We start from the raw sequence: 24337 nt of genomic DNA on the forward strand, positions 1-24337 counted from the left end.
TTTTCCTGGTGCCAGAAGTCGAGTTCTTAGGGAGAAGAATCGCGGTAGACGACATCAGATCCACCGATGCCAAGACGGAAGCCATCAAGAATGCGCCGAGACCACAGAACGTGATGGAGCTGGGACTCCTCAATTATTTTGGTAATTTCCTACCCGGGTTAAGCACCTTGCTAGAACCTCTACAGGTATTGCTGCATAAGGGAGATGATTGGGTATGGGGGAAATCACAAGAGATAGCTTTTGAGAAAGCCCGAAATCTGTTATGTTCCAGCAAACTGCTTGTCCTCTATGAACCTTGTAAACATTTAGTGTTAGCTTGTGATGCATCTTCGTACGGGGTCGGATGTGTGTTACAACAAGCAAACGAATCGGGAACATTGCAACTGGTCACTTATGCGTCCAGGAGCTTGCCCAAGGCCGAAAGAGCCTACAGCATGATTGAAAAAGAAGCTCTGGCATGCGTTTACGGGGTAAAAAAAAATGCATCAGTATCTGTTTGAGCTTAAGTTCAAGTTAGAAACTGATCATAAGCTGCTTATATCGCTATTCTCAGAGAGCAAAGGTATCAATACCATGCCTCTGCTCGCATCCAAAGATGGGCGCTCATGCTGTCTGCATATAACTATGTAATTCGCCACAGGCCAGACACAGAGAACTGCGCTGACACCCCCAGTCAGCTACAATTGCCCACCACCGGGGTGGAAATGGCACAGCGTTGTTCTGGGTGATGGATGCATTTGAAAACGAGAAGTCACCCGTTAACGGCCCGCCAGATCAGGACCTGGACCGGCCAGGATCCTTTACTGTCCCTTGTAAAATAAACTGTGTCCTCCATGGGAGCTGGTCCAGCATCCCACCGGAGATGCATGAAGAGATCAAGCCATTCCAGCGGCGTAAAGCGAAATGACCATACAGACGGACTGTCTTTTGTAGAGTAATAGCGTGGTTTTGCCCAAGAAAGGCAGGGAAACGTTCATACGTGACCTACACTGTACCCACCCAGGCACAGTAATGATGAAAGCTATAGCCAGATCCCATGTGTGGTTGCTCAGCATCGACTCAGATTTGGAGTCTTGCGTGCACCAATGCAACACTTGCTCTCAACTGAGCAATGCACCCAGGAAGGCACCGCTAAGTTTGTGGTCATGGCCCTCCAAACCGTGGTCTAGGATCCACGTTGACTTCGCTGGCCCGTTTCTAGACAAAATGTTCTTGGTTGTTGTGGATGCTTATTCCAAGTGGATTGAGTGTGTAATAATATCTGTAAGCACGTCCACTGCCACCATCGAAAGCCTACGAGCCAAGTTTGCCACGCACGGCCTGTCTGATGTCCTTGTCAGCGACAATGGGCCGTGCTTCACCAGCGCGGAATTCATGACCCGCAATGGGATCAAGCACGTCACATCTGCCCCGTTCAAGCCCGCATCCAACGGCCAGGCAGAATGGGCAGTCCAAACCATCAAGCAAAGCTTGAAACGCGTGTCGGAAGGCTCCCTGCAGACCCGCCTGTCCAGAGTCCTACTCAGCTACCGCACCAGACCCCACTCACTCACCAGGGTTTCCCCAGCCAAGCTGCTCATGAAAAGGGCGCTCAAAACAAGGCTTTCTCTTGTCCACCCTGATCTCCATGATCATGTCGAGGGCAGGCGGCATCAACAAAGCATGTACCATAATCGCGAAAATTTGTCACGCGATATTGAAGTCAATGACCCTGTATTTGTACTCAACTATGGACATGGTCCCAAATGGCTTGCTGGCACTGTCATAGCCAAAGAAGGGAGTAGGGTGTTTCAGGTCAAACTTGCAAATGGACTAACTTGCAGAAAGCATTTGGACCAAACCAAACTGCGATTCACAGACAACCACGAACAACCTGAAGAGGACACCACCAACTTCGACTCTCCGACACACACAAGTGGCAACCGACATCACAGTTGACCACGAAGCTGAATTCATCATCCCCAGCAGCCCAGCAAGGCCAGCTGCGCAGCAGTCCAGCAAAGAACCAACCAACTTGCCTGCACCTGCATTTGTACCGAGACAATCGACTAAGGAGTGAAAAGCCCCAAATCGTCTCACCCTGTAAATAAGTGTGCTATTGACTTTGGGAGGGAGTGATGTTATGTATGCAACCCCATGTAACCAGCATTCTACCGCCACCAGAGGGCGTATCTGTTGGGAGTCCCAAGGGATCCCAGCATCCCTTGGGAGCACTGTATATAAGCAGGTTTCCCATGGCGTACCAACACTCTGGAGTTAGAATAAAGAGACTAAGGTCACACTCACGCCTACAGTACTCAATCACATTACTTTATTATGGACGTAACAATTTCTGATTGGGATTGTCAGTCTTCTGGATTTCAGATTAGAGCCATGTCCTTTTAAGGCTACAGTGGAGCTGGAGATAGTTCACGAGTGAGGATTGACTATCTTGATCAGCTATGGTGAGCCACCTTTATGGTTTTAGATTGCTGCAGTGCTTAATTTTGTTCCATTTTCTGTCTTAGTGGACAAAGTTTTAAGGCTGCAACTGAATGGAAAGGATTGTGAGCTAATTTAGTGCCTGTTCTCACTTCAGACAGTAGTTTTCGTATCTTCGAATGAATATACTACAACACTGATTTCAATCAAAGTGGTCTGCCTTTGCAATCAGCATAATCTAAAGCTGGATTCACTCAAATTTTCTGGTTCGCCTCTGAAGATCTCGGGGTGATATTGCCAGTGTTAATAAGCTAACTTTGGCAAAATTGGTCATCATTACCTTACTGATCTGTATATAAAAAAAAAACAATTCAGTAATCAAGAGCAATAAAGTTCCAGGTGTTACCTCTGCTGCTGCAGCTAGTCACATTACTTGATTTTGAAAGAAATATACGGGTAACTTGAATTAAAATAGAAATGTGGGACTTCTCTAGAGATTGCATAATGTCCCATGGTATGCGCAGTTGTGTTTCAGAACAATTAAGTTTGAAACTTTGGTAAAGTAGAGCATGTTACTCAATAGGAGATACTACTGCCTGATATACTAATTGATTTTCCCGTTAAGTTTACTCCCATACTGGTGTAAATTCAGGGTATAAAATTTAATATACAGCTGTCTGACTTCTCTCTACTTCAGCTATGCTGCCCTGCTAAGACTCACCAGATTGGCAGTCTGACCATGGAGTAACGTATCAGCTTCAGTATAAGAGATAAAAGCCAGTTCTAAAATTCACTACACATCATGAAGTTGCAAAGTTGTGATGTGCACAAAACCAATACCAGGCCATCTACCATGGATGTGTGCATGGACTTGGGAGTGCTCAATAGGGTACAAACAGACAATTTTTTTTCATTCCCTAGCACCAGCATTCCTCAATAAACGCAAGTTACCAAAAAATTGAAAGAAAATAAATGGTCTTTGATTGGTTTGACCCTTCCTTTGTTTTCTCACACCTGTGGGTATATATTAACACTTAAACTATGCTGTGTGGAAGGGAATAGTGAACAATGGTGTCTCAAGATGGTGGGAAGTTTATTTTTGATAATTAATCCTAGTATATGGAACAATAATTATCTACCCCAAAAGACATCTTTTAATATCTGTTGCAACTTGTATTATTTGTAATTTATGTGGAATAATTTAATGACCATTCAATGTAGCTAGTTCCAATTAAAATGGCCACAGCTAAAGACCACGGCACACATTTGCGAGTGCAGATTAAAAAGAGCCCCAGTATACGAGATGTTATAAATAAGTGAAGCGCCAGTCTTGAAATGTTAAATTATTAATATCGTCTACATAGTGGATTAAATTTAGTGAAACAAAAAAATGATTTATTGATAAATATCACACGGTCTGTGGGGGATTTGGCTCAGTGTGGTAATAATAGACGTACAGTTGGGAATGGCAGCCAAATTCTGCAGCAGATGCACTTCTGATCACTTTCAATTATTTTCAGTCTTCGTGCAGGCAAACAAACTGCAGCAGCATATCTTCGCAGTACATGGGCAAGAAGATAAGATTTACGACTGTTCTCAATGCCCACAGAAATTCTTCTTTCAAACTGAACTTCAGGTATGCTCGAGAATGTGGTGCATCTGACTATTTAATAGTTAAGCAAGGCCGAGAATAACTAGACTGATACATATTTTACTTTTAACTCTATTGGATTAATAAGGCAGAAATATAAATTATTTGTTAGTGCTCCATGTCACTGAAAACCTGTCTCTTGGGTTCTTTAAATTGCTTAAAATGAAATTATAAGACTTATTGTTCACTTGCTTAATCCTTGTGGTAACACTTGTTTGCTATATTGCTACTCTAACCATTTAATACTTATGTGACATTGTATTTTATTAAGTTTTATATCTACATTGTGGGAATTCTAGATTCTGGTTCTTTTTTCTCCATTTACCTCCTGTGCAGGTCTTACCAGGTCTATTTTGATTGTGTCTTTTTAATCAAGGCAGTTCTGACATTGCTCTTGTAAAGGTTTGTAGATTTACATGTATACTGTGTATAACTAGATAATAGTACTATTAAGGAGTTAACAAAAATAAATCAGGTTAAAGAGGTGGTGGGGGGGAAACATCAGAGAACAGAAGATGAACAAGTTCTGTATAAAAGCTTTGCCGGTAAGTCTTAAAAAAAGGAGTCCATTTTGACACATCTTACCCATTATCTTGGTGAGGTTCAGCGAATTGTGGTCGTTCACAATGATGCAGGTTGACTGTATAAAATGAAGGCATTTTGTATGACCCCATTTGCTCCGATAACTGGAGCAGCTCCAGTATGCTCATGCTCGGGACTGCTAAGATTAGCTGAGCTGCCCTGTTTGCATTAGTCAGAACAGTCAAGCTCCGTTTTTTTAAAAAAAGAATGTTGCTGAGTTCCTGCACAGACACAGTTGATAGAATTGCGCCAGGGGGCAAGGTCTGAAATTTCAGATGCTATCATACTGGGATCTGCACTATCTTGGAATAGCTAGAGTTGCATGAAACTTTATCGGGATATTGTTTACATTGGGTTCATTTTAATGTAAATCTAGCTAACTAACTAACAATCAAGCTGCAGTTCCTATGGTTTTTTTATTAATTCCCAGGGTGTGGGCATTGCTATCAAGGCCAGCATTTATTGCCCATCTCTAATTGCCCTCGAGAAGGTGATGGTGAGCTGCCTTGAACCACGGCAGTCCGTGTGGTGACGGTACTCCCACAATGCTGTTCCAGGATTTTGGCCTAGCGATGATAAAGGAACAGTGAGTTTTTCTACAAGTTTTACACTGGAGCAATATTTTGGGGGAAGGCTTACAATAAAGACGAAAGAACGTGTGATGGGTTTATCTCAGAAGATGTAGCATGTTTTACAAATTTTCATTAATGTTTGGTTTTGTGATTATACGGCTGTGGCATATTAATGTAAAAAAAGTGGAAAATGCACATTAACAGAATACTTACAAAAAATAAAAAAGCCTTGTATGCAGAGTAAAATATCCTTTTGAAAGCACTTACCAATCAAATTAAGACCCTAATAACTTGACCAACATACTTTTTAGCTGCAGGTTCAAACTAGTTACTTACAAATCGCCCATGTACTTTGCCAGATATTTAATATTTTTCACTTGCAGCAGCACAAAGCAGTGCATGCTTATTTGAAGTGTGTATTGTATGGTTGTCTATTTAATTCAGCTCGAGGTCAGTACTTTCTCTTTCATGTAGAGCCAGTGATTTTCCATGCACAATGCAAACAACACTATGGAGAACTGTTGCTTCCAACCAGTAAATCAAAGCAGAGAGGATTACTGAGATAAGCCCAGCACTCATGAATTTGTCTTTATTGTAAACTTCCCAAAAATGTTGGTCCAGTGCAAAACCTGTACAGAAGCTCAGTCAGTCAGTTTTACATTAGACTGAGGGCACCCACGACCCTTTCATCGCGACTACTTCGAAATCTGTTGAAGAAAAGAAACTAACTTCATTTTTTAATAAATGCTGAAATGGATTAGGAAGGCTTTAATTTTACTTTGATGTCTTACTTTACCTTTTATCAAGTGTGTGACTTCATATCTTTCTCTCCTGAAGGCGCTAGTTCAAGTTGGAATAAGGTTCCACAGTTCTAACTGACCCGTAGCACTTTTCCCTCATAGCCCTTCTTCATTTGTGAAGCTAAACCAAGAATAGTCAACTGTGTAGGGGCATCACGCATGCACCAGATCCAGTGTCCATATACATGCACTTTACAGCAGGGGTCACGGTCAGGATTGGCAATCTTGGTTGACTTTACTGCCCCCCCCAGCCCATTCAGGGGGTCTAACTCCAATGTAGCATCAACACCACCATCCTAGCTGAGATCAGCTCACCGGGTTCAACCAAGGGATTGAACTTGGGATCTATCGGCTCGGTGTAGCTCAGTACTATGGTGTATTTCCACTTTAAGATTCGATTTTTAAAACATCACTTTTGCTGTTGCACATTTGAAAGAAATCCAGCCATTTTCACTGATAATGTGGTTAAAAAACACCTTAATTTTGCCTGTATCTCTGCAGTATACATCTCTTCATTCTGTAGCAAATTAAGACTCACACTAACCAGACATAATATAATCTTTTTGATTCATGTTGTGGTATACAGTCCGTTTATTTTAAGCAAAGTACAGGTAAGTGTTCAAGTTTAAAAACAAAATTATAAAATGCAGCATTTTTTTCCCACCTTGTGCCACGATGATTAATTTTCCACCAAAGCATTGCTGATTTCCTAAAGTAGGCTGGGCAAGCACAATTTGAATCCCCTGCATCCCCGGAGATGCATTTTGTTATTTTTGAATCACACAGATTAAACTTATACGCCAGATTGACACTGTTTAATAGTACTAACTCTAAACTCTTTTTACCCTCTTAAAAAAGCTGTAATAGCATACTGTTAATCAAATGAATGAGCTAAGACCAATCATGACTCAAGTGTGCTAATAAATTTTTCTTACCAGCGCACTGGAGCCCTTGAATTGTCTAATTAAATTAGCAAAAGAGTGACAGTAATCAGCAAATAGCAGGGCTCATTTAGTGAACTTAAAACAAAAGCTTTAAGATTTTAAATTTAGCAGTAATGCGGTTGTTCTGTATAACGAGAGGTTTGATTAATGCAATGCTAACAATAGTTAAAGTCATGATCCTCCACAACAATCAGTGCAGAGAGGATTTTCTCCCCTTCTGTGTTCACTGGCTTCCTGCTGACGCACTGATTATTGTGGATCCTGCGCTTGCGTGAACACATCACGCTGCAAGGCGGATTAGTAATTAGAAAAATGGGAGCTGAAATGTTTCTGACAAAGATTTTGCATTAGAATATTGATTGAGATGTACATAGGGTGGCATAGGGTCGTCGTGTGCGTGTGTATGTGTGTGCGTGCACGCCAACATCATACTGATGATTATTTAGCCTTTTTTAATACAAAGCTCCAGTTTTAGGTGTGGGTGGGAAAGTCAGACAGGTGAGAAAAGGAAATGATCATCTAGATCATGCAACACGCTTTGGGATATAATTTTGTCAGTTAAAGGATGCCGTGCAGGATTAGGCACAATCTGGCATCTGTGGGGCATTGAATGATGTGGAGGAAGATGCCACAGTCCATTCTGACTCAATCATTTTTCCCTTCTAATTTTTTGAAATGTTGTGCACGGTTGACATTGTGAGTGTTTTTAGACAGGAATGCTATGAGTGGTTATAGCACCTCGAAGCAGTTTTAGAGAAGTAGGATCCAAATCCTATTTATTTTATTTTATGTTTCTTTTTACTAGTTTAATTTGTGTTCTGCTTGTCACTCAATACACTAAGCAAGTTACAATAAAAATAACTATGAAGCAAGTGGTCTGCCTACCACAACTATTCGTTTGTAAATTAGATTTATTCCACAAGTGTTAAAACAATTAAATAATCCAGATTAAGGGTCGGCAAATAACCTTCAGTTTGAGTTTTATTTTCACATCCTCTGAAGTAACAAACAAAAGAAATAAATTAAAATGGACAAGGGAAGCTCAGTGAACTTAGGAACACAGGAATAGGCCGTTCACGCCTTCAAAACTAGTGAAGAGACGAGGATATATACTTACATAGTGCCTCATCATATCACAGACATGTTTCAAAACACTTCACATACAATGAATTACTTTGAAATGCAGGGTTAGATCACTGCCCATTCATAGTCATTGGGTGGAAAATTTAGCCTACAATAAGATCCGAACAACATCCATGAGATGAGTAGTTGAATGAACAAGCGGCTTTTCTTCAAATAGTGCCACCGCATCTTTAACATTCATCTATCTCGGAACAAGAGATGCAGGTGACTTGCACATAGAGGGTTTGGCTTCCATTGTGTGGGCCTGAGTTCAAAATGGTCATTCAAATTTGTCTGCCTGTCTTTGGGAAAGTTCTTGGTTATGCCATAAGATGGAGTTTGTTGCAGTGGTGGAGCACTTCGTCTTTTGGGATCTGTATAAATTAACAGTGAACCTATGCAACTTTGTGAAATGTGACCACTTGCTTAATAAGGAACTGCATCAATAGTAGTTGTGGAGAGGTTAATGGCTGCATCTATTCTGCTCTTCCAACTGGAATAGGAATAGGACAGCATGGAGACAAAAATGTAGCAAATACAGATAGAATTATGTATTTTAAAATTAATAATCAATGTGAGACAGAGAATTTCCAACATTGAAAATCCTTCCTTGTTAGAAGTGATAAAAGTTGGTCTTATTCAAGTGGATCATTTACTGCTTAGGTGACCAATTAAAAAGAGAACCAGCCTTTGGTACTATCTTTGAAGGCATGAGGTTTCCTCACAGACTGGTTCTGAAAGCACAAGCTCTTTATGTACTTTCAGAGGAAACTGATGGACACCAGAACACCATTGTTTAATGGTACTCAAGCACTTTTCTGGGCCAGATACTTTACATTCTTCCAAGCAAGAATGCCCAAGTATTGATGTTTCACTCACTGGCAGTTAATACTTATGCAAAAGAAATTGCATTTATCAGAATTACCATATATTTAAAAATATTAGATGGGAAGTATCTGCACTCTTCTCGATGCCTCTCTGACCTCCCGTTTTCTGTTTTATTCTTTTAAACAGCTGGGTTAGAGATAGTCTGGGAGTAAAATTTACCCTGCATCAACATTACTAAAACAGATTATCTGGTCATTATCACATTGCTGTTTGTGGGAGCTTGCTGTACGCAAATTGGCTGTCGTGACTCCTCCGTTACAATAGTGACTATACTTCAAAAGTACTTCATCGGCTGTAAAGTGCTTTGGGATGTCCGGTGCTCATGAAAGGCGCTATATAAATGCAAGTCGTCTTCTGTCTTTTTGCAGTGACCCCATGAGTCTTGCTCCAGTATGATCCTGAATGGGACTTAGGATTCACTTGCTCTTGAAAGAAAGACTTGCATAGTCACTGTTATAATGTGGGAAACGTGGCAGCCAACTTGCGCACAGCAAACTCCCACAAACAGCAGTGTGAAAATGACCAGATAATTTGTTTTTTTTGTTACGTTGATTGAGGGATAAATATTGCCCAAGACCCCGGGGATAACTCCCCTGCTGTTCTTCGAAATAGTGCCATGGGAGTTTTTACATCCATCTGAGAGAGCAGACGGGGTCTCAGTTTAACGTCTCATCCGAAAGACGGCACCCCTGACAGCGCAGCACTCCCTCAGCACTGCACTGGAGTGTCAGCCTAGATTTATGTGCTCAAGTGGGACTTGAACCAACAACCTTCTGATTCCGAGGCGAGTGTGCTACCCACTGGACCATGCAAGTGCCCAAGTTAGAAAGTATTCTGTTCCCTCAGCACAAAAATTCACTTGAGAAAAAAAAGAAAGGCAGTTAATTATTTCTGCTGTGAAAGTGATCCCACAAACTACTTGATAATATCTATTGACTGAGTCTACTTGTAATCTAGTAGCACACAAGGGGGGACTTTCTGATTGCTGGCTCCCCCCTATGAGCAGCCCACCTCCCACCGGCTGTCTTTTAATAGGCCCAGCTGCTGCTCATGCTGGTTACTGAGGCTGCGGCGGCTGCTTTTCCTCGAGCTGTTCCTCCATCCAAATGAAACTGGCAATAATGGCACCCATGATAGGCAGATAGGGCTTACTGAGAGTAAGCAAGGCAGAAAATATCAAAGAAACGATCTGAAAACTGTCAACTCTCTTGGCAATCCAAACAGTACAATGGCATACAGATCCTCTGATCCAATTACCTGCAGCTGAGTGTCTCTTTAAAGTTTGCCTTAGTGACTCTGAGAGAATAATCCCACCAGGTTTTTCTGCTGGGTTGCGTGCCAGTGGAACTTATGTGATTTCAAGTTAAAATGGCATTGGAGTCCTGTTTCCATCATAGGACTCTGCTTTACATGTATTCAGGATGTCACCGTCTGTTTCTGGTGGGCACCTCGGATGAATTTTCAAAAACTGTCTTGCAAATGGTGACTAGCAGGAACGGAGCGCTGAGTCCTCTATAGCCCTGTTCCCACTGGGTGGTCGAGATTAAAATCGCGTCTGGAGGCAACAAAGGTATGAATCGGGGGGGGTTTCAGGAGCAGATGGGCTGAAGCAGGGTCAGAGGTGAGCGATGTTATGGAGATAGAGATGGAATAGACATTTATTGTGATGTAGAGGATATCTCAGCTTGGGCTCGACTGGACACCGAGGTTGTAAACAGTCTTGTTCAGCCTGAGACAGTAGCCAGAGAGGGGAATGAAATTGGTGTTGAGCGAATGGGAGTTCGTTATGAGGTTTGATGATAGTGACTTTAGACTTTTCCGAGCTGGAAAAATTGCCGCTCATCCCAGACTGGATGTGGGATACGCAGTCTGACAACACAGGCAGTGGAGAGATAGAGTTGGGTATCGTTAGTGTCGAGGTGAAAGTTATATGGTAATAATGGTTACACTTACCTTAGCTGATCTGGTGAGGTCTCTGAACTCTTTCCTTACTTGCAGTCACATCCTGTGAGTGGTTGATGTAATATTACGGTGCTCCTGCGCACCTATGTGGACGATGCATGTTGTAGGCAAACAATGCTACCAATCTCTGTCACCCTTCATCCAGCATCACCTTGCTGCTCTGGTATGCATGCCTCTGATTCATTGTCCCCAAGGTGAGTTGGTAGCAGAAAAATTTCATCCAGCAAAACTCCCTCCCCTCCAAATACCTGCAGTAGCACTGGATGTCTGGCTCATCCTCCGCATTCCCTCTCCCCAAGCTGTGAGCTCTTAATGACTGGCGTTATTCACACCAACAGCTCACTGCAATTCTTTAAATAGGCCTGACCTAGAAGATGCAGCAGGCACAAATCCCACTCTGTAAATATCACTGAGAATTCACCCTACTGATCCAATAATACCAAGTGATGTACCATAAAAATACATGCCTGATTCCATCACTGATACCTCCCAGAAGCTCGTGCCCACATAAGCGCATAAAATGAAAAATGAAAATCTTTCAAAATGTTTTCACAGATTAAAGTCAGTGACCCAAAGTACTATTGCTTACTCAGAGAAATAGAATACTGCATGAAGTGATGGGATCTACATAACCCACTCCCAAATTTGTCGACCATGGTTTTGAAAGCCAAACAGTATGCAGATCTTGTGAGGAATACAAGCTATATTTTAGCATAAAAGGTTGCATTTCACAAAATTAGTTACTTTGGGCTAGAAATTAGCCAGCCTAACGCAAGTTTTAATGTGATTTTTTTTCCCTGTTAAAACTGCTTTTTTGTTATTAAAATAAAGTGCACAAAATGCCCCAAAGTTTAAGAATGGCGTTTTCAAAATACCGCCATTTTCCAGATCGCCATACCTTAAAAATCGAACTGCCTACATTTGGCCATTCAGCGAACCCGTATTCGGGTCAAAAAACAACGCATGGAAAAAGCAGGCGTTGCAGCCTAAGAAACGTCAGTAAGTAAGACCTACAAAAAAGGTAAATTGAAGTTTTTTTTTAAAATTCAGCGATTCATTTCTTAAGGCTTTTGTGAATGTTTTCTCATTTTTTATGTTTGCACATTTTTTGTGGTGTTTTCTTCCCTGTATTTTTGGCGATATCGGCCTCGCTGTAAAGTTAGAGAGGACGGCGATATTAAACACGATTCCTCCAGCAATGCCGTTTTTTAACGACGGGTATTTTTTGGTCAAACTTACTCCTTCGAAAAATGGCGCAATTTTTCTTATTTCTTCACAAAAATAACGTTATTTATCAAATAACAACAGGCTGGAGAATTTCTAGCCCTACCTCTTTACATATAAAAGAATTACTGTTAAAACAAGAGTGAAATCAAACATTTTTTAAAACGGTATTTACAATTACATTTGTGTTTCTTAACGTTTAAACCCCTACACTTCCTCCGATCATTCCACTCTGATTATTTTGAGTGTAGGTACCAAACAATATGTAGCATAAAGCCTGTGTTATGATATCTATATGCACCAACTTGGCATTTTCTAAAGTTTTTTTCTTCTCTTTTGCTCTTGCGGCAGAAGTACCTTCTCCATTTTAATACAACAATATATGCCTGGGTGTTTTCTGAAAAAAAATGTCTAGATCATTAAATATAATAAGTCTCAGCTGCAGTTATGATCACTGAAGCGTGCACTCAATTCATCATAGCAAATTAGGTACATCTAAGAAACGTAAGTGTCTCTGAGCATTCTAGATTCTTTAAAAAAAATACCAACACAATGTCCGGACAAAATCATAATTTCAGTTAAAACGTTTTTGAAATATTGTTAGGCAAATTAAGTTTAATTCTGCAGAAAATACATACATTTCTTGTGTTCCAGTGTCTGTGTTTAAAAACTATGGGACCACTGGTAAGATTCCTATACGCATACATAATTTATTTATTTAGCATGTCTTGTCTACTGTTAAGAGATCTGTAAGTCTACACGGTTAATGTTTTAGTGACAAATATTTGAACACATTCATACTAGTCAAATATTCCCGGCATGTGTTTAGGTAATTGTCCTTTCTTAACACATCTTGTTTGCTGGATCTACAAAATGAGCTTTTTGTTCCTTGACTAAAGGTTCTTGAGATAAATTAATCTCTTCAAAATTGATAATTTCTTTTTTGTTCTCTTTGGTGGTGCTGCTGTTTCATATGTAATTATTCATTGCATTCAGTAAGCTTTTACTTTTTGTACATTTTCTTTCCTCGATGCAATGTATTTTTGACTACAAGACTCCTTTTGTTTAACTGCCCACACTACAGCAGTAGTACAATGAAAAAGTATGAATTCTTTGGAGTACCTTTCCTAATATCCATATTACTTTAGTCACAACTTCTGCAAATGTAATTTGCTGTACATCTATACTGTGCAGGATATTATAAAGCAGAATTAGAGAAATGTAGAAAACCTTCCTTCACAAGCGTTCATGGAATAAACTAAAACACAATCTTGTTCTCATATTCTGGGGTCAATTCTCCTCTGGTACTTAAAATCCTTAAAGAAAGAACATGTCTGTGGCAAAGTCTGAAAAAGTAAATTCCCCAAAGCTATACATTTTCCTTATAAAATATTGCCACCTTATTATTTCCGCATTGATCGAGGGGGGCCTGAACTCCCACAAACCATTGTATTATTCATAATTCTTGTCAGCCCAGTGTTGAGTGTTGTCAGAACATAAATGCTGTGACAACGTTTATGACCTAATGGTACGCACAACTTCAATACAGTATAAAATACACATGGTGTTCTGTGGCAGTACTGACGTTTAAAGTCTGTTGGCATTTTGCTGCCGAAAGCAGGTGTTGCCCCACTGCATTGTAAACTACTAAACAAAGAGAAGTGTTTTGTTTCGGTAACTTTTCATTATTTGTAGAATGTAGTCTAGAAAGTAAGAAAATATCAAAAGAAAATCACCAATATGTCACGCTCATCACTTAGACCTCCTCTTGAGGTGCCCGCGAAAGCCAGTCTAAAGCCAATTCGATTCACTCCACGTGATGTCAAGAAATGGCTGAGTGCATTGGATACACTCACCACCCCACCACCCCCCCCCACCCCGCCCCGCCCCGCCCCGCTGTTGTGCTGAAGACTTTTGTTCCAGAACTAACCATGCCTCAAGTCAAGCTGTTCCAGTACAGTTACAACACTGGCACCTACCCGACAAAGTGGAAAATTGCCCAGGTATGTCCTATCCACAAAAAGCAGGACAAATCCAATCCAGTCAGTTACCGCCCCATCAGTTTACTCTCAATCAACTGCAAAGTGTTGAAAGGTGTCATCAACAGTGCTATCAAGCAGCACTTGCTCACAAATAACCTGTTCACCGATGTTCAGCTTGGGTTCCATCAGGACCATTGTGCTCCAGACCACATTACAACCTTGGTCCAAACATGGACAAAAGAACTGAATTCCATAGGTAAGGTGAGAGTGACTGTCCTTGACATCAAGGCAGCATTTGACTGAGTGTGGCATCAAGGAGCCCTAGTAAAATTTTGAAATCAAATGGGAATCAGGGGGAAAACTCTCCACTGGCTGGAATTATATCAAGCACAAAGGAAGATGGTTGTTGGAGATCAACCCCAGGACTTTGCTGAAGGAGTTCCTCAGGGCAGTGTCCTAGGCCCAATTATCTTCAGCTACTTCATCAATGACCTTCCCTCCATCAGATGTTCAATGATGATTGCATAGTGTTCAGTTCCATTTGAAATTCCTCAGATAATGAAGCAGTACATGCCCGCATGCAGCAAGACCTGGACGACATTCAGGCTTCGGCTGATAAGTGGCAAGTAACATTCATACTGCACAAGTGCCAGGCAATGACTGTCTCCAGCAAGAGAGTCTAACCACCTCCCCATGACATTCAATGGCATTACCATCATCGAATCCCTCACCATCAGCATCCTAGAGGTAATCATTGACCAGAAACTTAATTGGACCAGCCATATAAATACTGTGGCCAAAAAAGCAGGTTAGAGGCTGGGTGTTCTGCGGCGAGTGACTCACCTCCTGGACTCTCCAAAACCTTTCCACCATCTACAAGGCACAAGTCAGGAGTGTGATGGAATACTCTCCAGTTGCCTGGATGAGTGCCGCTCCAACAACACTCAAGAACCTCAACACCATCCGGGACAAAGCAGAGTGTTTGATTGGCATCCCATCCAGCAGCTTAAACATTCACTCCCACCACTACCAGTGCATCGTGGCTGCAGTGTGTACCATCTACAAGATGCACTGCAGCAACTTGCCTAAGCTTCTTGGACAGCACCTACCAAACCCATGACCTCTGCCACCTAGAGGACAAGGGTAGCATACACATGGGAATACCACCACCTCCAAGGCACACACCATCCTGACTTGGAAATATAGCGTCGTTCCTTCATCATTGCTGGCTCAGAATCCTGGAACTCCCTACCAAACAGCACTATGGGAGTACCTTCACCACAAGGACTGCAGCGGTTCAAGGCAGTGGCTCACCTCCACCGCTTCTCAAGCGCAGTTAGGGATGGCCTTGCCATCGATGCTCACATCCTGTGAATGAATAAAAAAGAATGGTTTTATAAGAGACTAGCTGGTTTGCCAACCTTGAGTGCTAGACATGGCATTACATCACAGCCTGTGTCTAATTTAATACATAGTGAGCTAGCTAATCTTTTTCTTGTATTATTTTAACAAAAACACTTCTGATAAACAATGTTAGGGGAAAGCGAGATCAATCCATCTCCTCATTACTGGAATAAAATGAAGAACCCTGAGTGTCAGGTCATTTTCTAAAAATATAAACCAGTGAAATGGCTCCATTAATAATTGGAGATCCTCTAAAATATTGTAATTTTTTAAAAAAATTACGTTAAAATACCTGGTGCCTTTTTGTAATATTTTTCTTCCATGTCTTTCTATATCTCTATAGCTATCTATGTATCTTATCTTATCCTATCTATCTATCCTATCTGATCCTCTAACTAAATAAAGCTTCCAAGCAGTGTGTGAATTTTGCTGCAATTCGATCAGTCAAAAGCACAGTGAATCAGGATGAGGTGGGCAAGGATGGCTGTTTTCTGTCAAATAACTGCTGGCCAAGATCATCCCATATTAGAAAGTGAGTTGAAGTATTGGCCACTTCTGATGCTCAAACTTGCTTATATAGAAGCACGGCGGGGGGGGGGGGCGGGAAATTGGGCTCTGTAACACTCGTTTTTTGGCCGCTACGATGTCTCTTTAACTTCAAAAATGGCGTCTTCGACAGGAAATGCGCCAAACACCTTGTTTATAAAGGGGTTTAGGCGCTCGCACCTAACGACCGCCAGCAACATGCAGTGCAGGCAGATTATAATATCAATCAGCATGTAACGAGCGTGATGAGAGGAGAAAGTACAAAGTGCATGCTTACACCATCTGCAGGTTCTCCCTTAGAAGAGATTGAGGGATGAGGGAGAAGTGAGATAAGAGGAGGACTAGATATATGGATACCCTCAACTTCAATGGCTTCAGCCCCACTGGTAATTGGCCTCAGCAATTGCCCTTTCCATAATGGCCAGCACTGTCTCCTCCATGGCAGTTAAAGCATGCAGGCGTCCCTTCTGTTAATTCCTGCTGTCTCCTGTTATGCGCCACCAGCTCTTGCAAAAAAGAGGGACATGTGTCAGTGTGTGTCATGCAATATGTTTGGGTGATGTGGCTGTCATTGAGTAGCTGCCGGTGTGTGCAAGCTGTGAGATATGGGAGTGAGACAACAGTGCGTGAGGGTGAGGTAAAGCATATGAATGTTGGGTATGAGTCCGGATTGATAGAGATTGTTGGTAGGTGAGTGATGGTGTAGTGAATTGAGCAGTGGATGAGGCCAGTGGTGCAGTTGGTAGGATATGGCATTTGAAGATACACTCACTGACCTTGCCAACTATGAGATCATTCAACTTCTTCCTGCACTGTATCCAGGTCCTTGGGGCTGCAGTCCTGCATTATGCTCCCCCACTATCTCTTGTCACTGCCTTCTGAGCATGTGTCTGGAGGGCCTACGGCCCTGCTGAGGATACAGCACATCTCTCCTTTCAACCAAGACCTCCAGTGCAGCGTCCAAAAACCTTGGTGCTCGCTCTCTGCCATGGTCAGCCATTGTTGATTTTTCCACAGTACAATATTCGGAATGATCTCAGCATCACCACCAGCCACAATACCTCTCCCCTTTAAGAGGTGCAGGCTAGCTTTAAGTAGTGCTAGGCACTAACAATATTGGGCCCCTGCACGCAGGAATCTTGGAAATGAGCATGCATCCTGCCTGCAGTGCTATCAAAGGGCATGGGTTAATCGCGAAACTGCACCCATTTTCGGGGGTTATCCAATTTAATTCCCATAAGGTTTTACTAGAGCATTCTAACTTGAGTTGTGATAGGCAGGCTTTTGTAGTATAAATATGCTAGCAGTTTATTAAAAATGAGTCTTGTTATACAAACTCTTAACTATCCATAAACCAAGGACCATCAGCCTGCTCTGTTGATATGAAAGATTTCAAGGTGCTATTCAAACAAAAACCAGGAGTTCTCGTGGTATCCGTGACAACATTCTTCTCTCTCAAATTCTACCTAAAAATCAGATTTACTAGTCATTCATCTCTGGCCAGTTTGTGACACATTGCTGTCACAAGATGGCTGCCATGGTTGCATATAAAATTGTCAGTTTAGTTTTTTAAGAGAACAATTCATTGCATGAAGCATTTAGAGTCATATTGACATCAAAAGTGCAATATAAATGCAAATCTTATTACTATAATAGTGTGTGCTGATAAGGATATTGTATGAGAAGTATTAGAAAATAGTTGGGAGAAATGTATAACTATCTCTCTAACTGAAACCATACCATTCAATAATGTTTTCTTGGCTACAAACCTGCTCCATGTGGAAGAGAGAATTTTTTCTCTTTCACATAATATATGGCGGCAGGTTGGTTCTTTGCGCATAGATCAATTTCAATTCTCCTTCAATCATATTCTATCAAAAATAATCTGCAGGTTATCTCCTCATCCATCTCACTCTAACCCCTCTGCATAGCAAACCTGTTTTTTTTTTATAAACAACACACACAAAAAAAAAATCACAACGTACCCAGACAACTTCCCCCTTGCCCAGCAACTGGATGAACTGCTGAACATCCTGGACTTGAAGTCAATTATAAGAATATGAAAAGAGAGAAAACACACAAAGTGAAATTAATGAGACAACAGAAATAATGTAACAGAGAGAAGCATAAAGAAATGAATGAAGGGAATGCACTGGAGGCTATCCTCGATGAATGAACTTCTGATTGTATCAGTGCCACGGCTGAGGGAACAGGATGAGACAAGAGAAAAAAACTAGATGGACACTATTGCAGGGAGAAGAAAGGGAGACTTTATTTGGGGAGGGTTGCGGGGAAGTGATCTTACAGATCCACTTGGGGACCAGAGAGACCCTATAAAGGCGAAGATCAAATGCGACAATGTTGAGCTGAGGCCAGGTGGAAAAGGAAGAGATAGGAAGATAAAACCGATTGTGGGGGCAAGGAGCTTCATCTCTGTTCCCACTGGGAACAGGAAGGATGGTTACTGTCAGTGGTTAGTGGGCTCACATTATTAACGAGTGCACTGTCTGACTCTGTTAACAATAACATGGGACCTTTTAGTGTGACCATTCAAAAAGTGTAACAAACGATAATTGATATCAGTGTTGGTTTGAAAAGGAAAACAGTGTGTGAAGAAAGTACCTACCTTGTGTGATGTCACTTCCAGGGCATGTACAGATATGTACATATGCAGCATGGAATATTGCCTGCTGCTGCTTTTGCCACCAGTAATTGTAGTTTGCTGTTACCACACTATATGTTGCCAAGCCAGCATTTGGCCTAAATGTTCAGCCGAACCAACCAAATTCAGTTGCGTATTTTTATAACCCCCTTTGCTGCACACGATTCACTGCACACCCGTTGAGTGCGTTTACTGTTTGTCAGGAGTGCAAACTACTGAACATATGAGGCTTTAAGACAGGCCATCTGTTAGTCCTGGATCGTTGGAAGATTGTCAAACTAGTCTAAAAATAAGCAGATAAAAATACACTGAAAAAAGACAATTAAATGCTTTGTTTTTTTATTTGGAAAAGGTGTAAATAAAGTTTGGCTTCGTGGTAGCATGTAATGAAGCATGCAAATCTTTTTAGCTGCATGAGATTCCATTGTTAGTTAATGAGCTGGCTATATGCTATGAGGCCAGCAAAAGTTCACTTTGTTTAAAATCAGCTGTCTTGAAAATTCAAGGTACATGTTTTTTACTCAGTGATGTTTTGACTTTCTTGATGGCCATAAAATAGCTGCAGCTATACCACTTAGGATATAATAAAATGGGTACACTTAGGATCAGTGGCAGTACAATATATTAAGTAATGGCTTAGCACTCATTTTCTAGCACTAGTTGTTGCTGCATTTATGTATTGCGGATTTAAACCAGACTACTAAATCAGTGTGAAGAGCACGTGGGGGATGTCTTTATTACTACAGATTAACTATTAAACACGTTAAATCGCCACAACATATCGGCAAATCAATTGCCAACACTTAGCTTGTTTTGCTAATGTTAAGCCGACTGGATTTAATACAGTCACAGCAGATCTGTTTAGGCAACAATGAATAAAAGCCACTGAGATGTGGGCGAATGAGATTGGCCTAAAATGGTTGGACTGAAATTCTAGTCTTAGAAATGTGATCCTAAACTGAGTTGAACCCCATGGCTTTACACATTGGAGAGAAAAATGCACCTTAGTGCAATTGTATCTTGTTAGAGTTGATCCAAATGAGTCGTACGTTGCTTCTCCAATTATGAACTCGTCTACAGTAGCAGTTGCTAGGAATTGGATTTAATGCTAAAATTGCAAACATTACAAGAAAGGCTTTTGTAAAAGTATAATACAACTGTGACCATGGCACTAACTCAAATTGCCAGTTAGTTGAGCCCTGTGCTGAAAATATTCAGTGCAAGTTGATATATTAACGTTCGAGTGTGTTGATAAGGTATTTTAAGAATGAGGCTGGCAAGAGGAGGAGATTCCATTTAGTTTTATCACTCAGCTGATGAGGCTGCTGTTACTGTGATAGCTTTTAAGATGCATTGTAAAGACTGTAATCATGCAGAAATGTTTAGCATTGTCTTGATGTGCACAAAATGTAAGATTATCAGTTTATGGCAAGATAAATACAAATAGATTCAACAGTTGATTTAAATTAATTGGTCACAAAAATCCTCAGGGCGAACCTGGCAGTTAAGCTGGGATCACACTTATCTGTGCTCTCCAGCGTTGAACCTGCCACAGGCACCTAATTTGTATGGGCAGGAGGGCACAAGAGCTCCCATGTGTGCATCTCCAGCGCCTGACTTGGGGAAGTTGCCCAGGCCCTCACCTAGCTTCTGCTGCTCAATCAAGATTTTTTCCAAAAAATTGCTTCCTTCTTTGAGGGTCCAAGCTGCTTGCCTGGCCTGGCCTCCTCCCTCCCCTCCCCAAGGGGCTCATTTCTGCCCATCTGGAGGCCAATTACCCCCAACACCCCCTCCCCTTCCCAAGGCACCTTCCCGTGCATGTGCAGGAGATGCAACACCTGCCCTTTTACCTCCTCCCTTCCCACTGTCCTGGGCCCAAACACTCCTTCCAGGTGAATCAGTGATTTACTAGTACTACTTGCAATTTAGTATACCATATTCGCTGCTCACCATGCGGTCTTCTCTACATTGGGGACACCAAACGCAGATTGGGTGACTGCTTTGCGGAATACCTCCTTTCAGTCTGTAAGCGTGACCCCGAACTCCTGGTCGCCTATCACTTTAATTCTCCACTCCACTCCCACTCTGACCTCTCCGTCCTCAGCCTCTTACACTGTTCCAACAAAGCTCAATGTAAGCTTGAGAAACAGCACCTCGTCTTTCGATGAGGCATTTTACAGCCTTCTGGATTCAATATCGAGTTCAACAGTTTCAGACAACCTCTGCCCCTATTTATTCACGTGGCAGTTGATGATTCTGCCATTCCCATTTCCACCTCTTCCAGACTCATCTTTTGTTTCTTTACTTGTCCCATTACCATCTCATTTTGCTTTGTACTATCATACCTTTTGTTATTTCATCACTCCTGCTTTCCACCCTATCACAGAGCTTCCCTTTTGTTCTTTGCTCCTCTCCCTGGCTCCGTACTTGCTTAAAATCTGTTCTATCTCTAACTTTTTCCAGTTCTGATGTTAACTCTTTCTCTCTCCAAAATGTTGCCTGACCTGCTGAGTATTTTCAGCATTTTCTGTTTTTATTTCAGATTTCCAACATCCACAGTATTTTGCTTTTTATTTTTAACTATTTATTTCAAATTGGTCTCGGACCTTTGGGGTAGAATTTTCATGGGGGTTCTCTCCATCTCCCGTCATAACTTCGATGGAAGATCAGTGGAAATCCTGGAGAAATGTATCCATTTCTGTCAAAGTCACAGGAAGAGATTGGGGGAATCTCCACAAAAATTCTACCCCTTTGTGTTTAGTATTCAGTAGAACAACTATTAAGTACTGCAGAAAATTCAGCAATTTTTATTGGGCCGTATCATAATGTCGCAAGTGGGTAAACAAATATGACAAGGCCAAAAATTCACTTCTTTAGTCTGCTACTTCAAAAACATCAATTAATGTGTGCTGTGATTTGACGTTGAAAGGTTCATTATCAGATCCAGTCCCACAGACTATTCAGTTTATTGATCCTTCCTGTGTAATCAGTCAGCAGCCACTAACAGAAGAAATGTCCATTACTTGGCTCCATGTTTGCAGCACCCAGTGCTGATCTTGCATTGTCTCGGAAGAGATTAATTCCGACAAGAATATGGGTTAGCCAGCTTGACGTTAGGTGACATTGGTTTGTGATGTCATCAGGTTACAATTATTTTTCTGCTTTAAAGCTGAATGTAGGTGGCCTTCCATGGCAAAAGGTTGTTAATAACAAATAAAGGGTGGTGTGGCATGCACTCTACCACATAAAGTCATATCGAGTCATTCTCAATACGAGGGACCGCCTATGATGACCACATAAACTAGCTATTTGTTTATTTAATAGACTGCTGACTGAAGTTGGGCAGGAGTGGCACAGATTTTTAAATGAGTCAGTGAATCCCAAAATTGTGTATTTATTCGCAGTCTGGAGTATTTGTTGGAGGATTCTAATGCTGCCAAAGGTTAGAGGAGTAATAGCAATTGTGACATCTGGTGGACAGTCAGAATAAGAACGTGCTGACAGGTTAACTGTGGAGTCACATGATTACCTGAGAGACCAGGCTTACAACAGCCTTCGGAAAGTCTGAGGATATTTGCATGCTCTGAATTATATATACATTTACATATGTCAGCTGAGCTTTTGATTGGATGTCGAACGAATAAACATTATCGCAACCAAAATTAACACTGTTGTAATGTTTATATTGTTTTGTAAAATATATGGTTTGCAGTTGAAGAGAAATAGACCTTTTATTAATCTCTAGCTGTATTAGAAAATAAATCTGCTTGTGATTAAATAGATTTTTTGAATTCATTGTTTACTGTTTTAACATAAATTGCCAGTCTGCGAAAGGAAAATAAGCCTGTGTCCCATTATTTAGATCAAGCATTTATGTCCGTTATTACTTGTCATAAATTGGAAGGGGAAAGTGATGTTATTAGACTTTCTGTATGAAGGCTACAACTTATGCCAACTATCTCACTGAAGTAGCTAAACTGCTGATGATCCAACTTCCAATGCTGGGTAATTGACTTTGCAATGTTAAGCAAAGACATGAACGACTTTCTCTATGGTAGAGTCCTCTTCATCCTCTGTGCAGCCTGTGACACGGTCAAGCGCATTATTCTCTCTGCTGCTGTCCAGTTTGGAGAAACTTTCCTCGCTTGGCTCCACTCTTGACTCTCCATCATAGCCAGAGCATCTCTAGTAGTGGGTTCCCTTCCTACACCACAACGCCACCGAGGAAGTTCCCTTCTTCCTCATCTACCCATGGCAACAACTGCAGATGTAGGGTCAGCTTTGAACACTCCACTTTACTGCACCAGCATCTTTCTCAATCTCTCCACTGTCTCTGTGTTGTTAGACTGCTTGTCTAACTTCCAGTCTTAGATGAGCCACAGTTTCCTCCAGCTGTACATTACACTAGGGTGACCATGCATCCTGTTTTCCAGGGACAGTCCCCGGATGAGGTACTGTGTCCTCGAGCAAACAATGTCCCCTGAAGAGTCCCCGGTTCACAAAACCCATCTCCAAAGTGTACCCTTGGACAGCGAGTGTTCCCCCTCCCCCCCCCCCCCACCCCTGAGTTATCCATTTGCAGCACTAAGGCTAAATTAAACAACAACTTTTACAATGGCCAGTGTGACTCACTGCACGTGCACAATTGCGCATATGCCAGTTGTTTGAGTTTCCGGCTGGGCTTATGCTGCTGGATTGTCAGCGCCAGAAGTACCTGGGAGCAGGCCAACCAGAGCAGGTGAGGGAGAGGCCACTAGGGGAGGGAACGGTCACTGGTGGAAGGTGGGGGGGGGGGGGGAAGGCTGGCTAATCCTAGACATTGGGGGGTCAGGTGTGAACTCAGTCGTTGTGGTGGGGGCGGGGCAGGGGGGAGGCGCGTCCAGGTGTCTGATTGCGCTTCAATAATATGATGTCACATCCATGGTAATTATATGCGCATTTGTTTTATATTTGTAGTGTATATGTACAACTGTTAAAATATAGGCTGCTAATAAATTTTGCCTCGCTACATTACGCAACATATATTTTCCATCCTGGCTACTTTGCTGTGCTCCCACCCTGTGTGTCCCCAGATTCGGCTTAGAAAATAGGTCATCCTACATTACAAAGACCAAAGCTACTTATTTCATCGCAGTCCCTAGCCACTGTCTCGGCTGGACCAGACTGTTCACAACCTTGGCATCCTACGTGGTCATGAGCTGACCTTTCAACCTCATATCTTCTCTGTTATGTTTAGAATAACTCCACAAGACTGAGTACTGTAAGCTTAAACTGATGTGACCTTAGTCTCTTTAATAAAACTCCAGAGTGCCAAAGCAGCATGGCAGACAACCTTTTATACTCGCTTGCATGAGGTGTGCAGGTGACCCTTGGGCCTCCAACAGGTGCGCCCTCTGGTGGCAAGTCTTACACAGTTATAATGTTTACATACACAACATTCTCCATAACAAAGACCATGTACTTCCACCTTCATAACATTGCCAGCCTCCACAGCCCATCTGTCGCTGAAACCCTCATTTAGGGAAAGAAAGGACTTGTATTTATATCGTGCCTTTCCTGACCTAAGGGCGTCCCAGT

General features: G+C 41.8%; 1 protein-coding gene across 7 annotated transcripts in view; it reads left to right on the forward strand.

The window, feature by feature from the left end:
* Nucleotides 1-24337, forward strand: part of znf423 (zinc finger protein 423) — a 308894-nt gene that overhangs the window by 273428 nt on the left and 11129 nt on the right. For 6 of the 7 annotated variants that reach the window (XM_070898030.1, XM_070898034.1, XM_070898031.1 and 3 more), the window contains one exon: nucleotides 3942-4057. The exons of the other annotated variant lie outside the window; for it this stretch is intronic. In XM_070898030.1, coding sequence (XP_070754131.1) covers nucleotides 3942-4057 — 116 coding nt within the window. The remainder of the gene's footprint in view (nucleotides 1-3941; nucleotides 4058-24337) is intronic. 7 annotated transcript variants of the gene reach the window in all.

The sequence above is a fragment of the Pristiophorus japonicus genome, chromosome 13 (genome assembly GCF_044704955.1).
Source record: "Pristiophorus japonicus isolate sPriJap1 chromosome 13, sPriJap1.hap1, whole genome shotgun sequence".
Classification (NCBI taxonomy): domain Eukaryota; kingdom Metazoa; phylum Chordata; class Chondrichthyes; family Pristiophoridae; genus Pristiophorus; species Pristiophorus japonicus.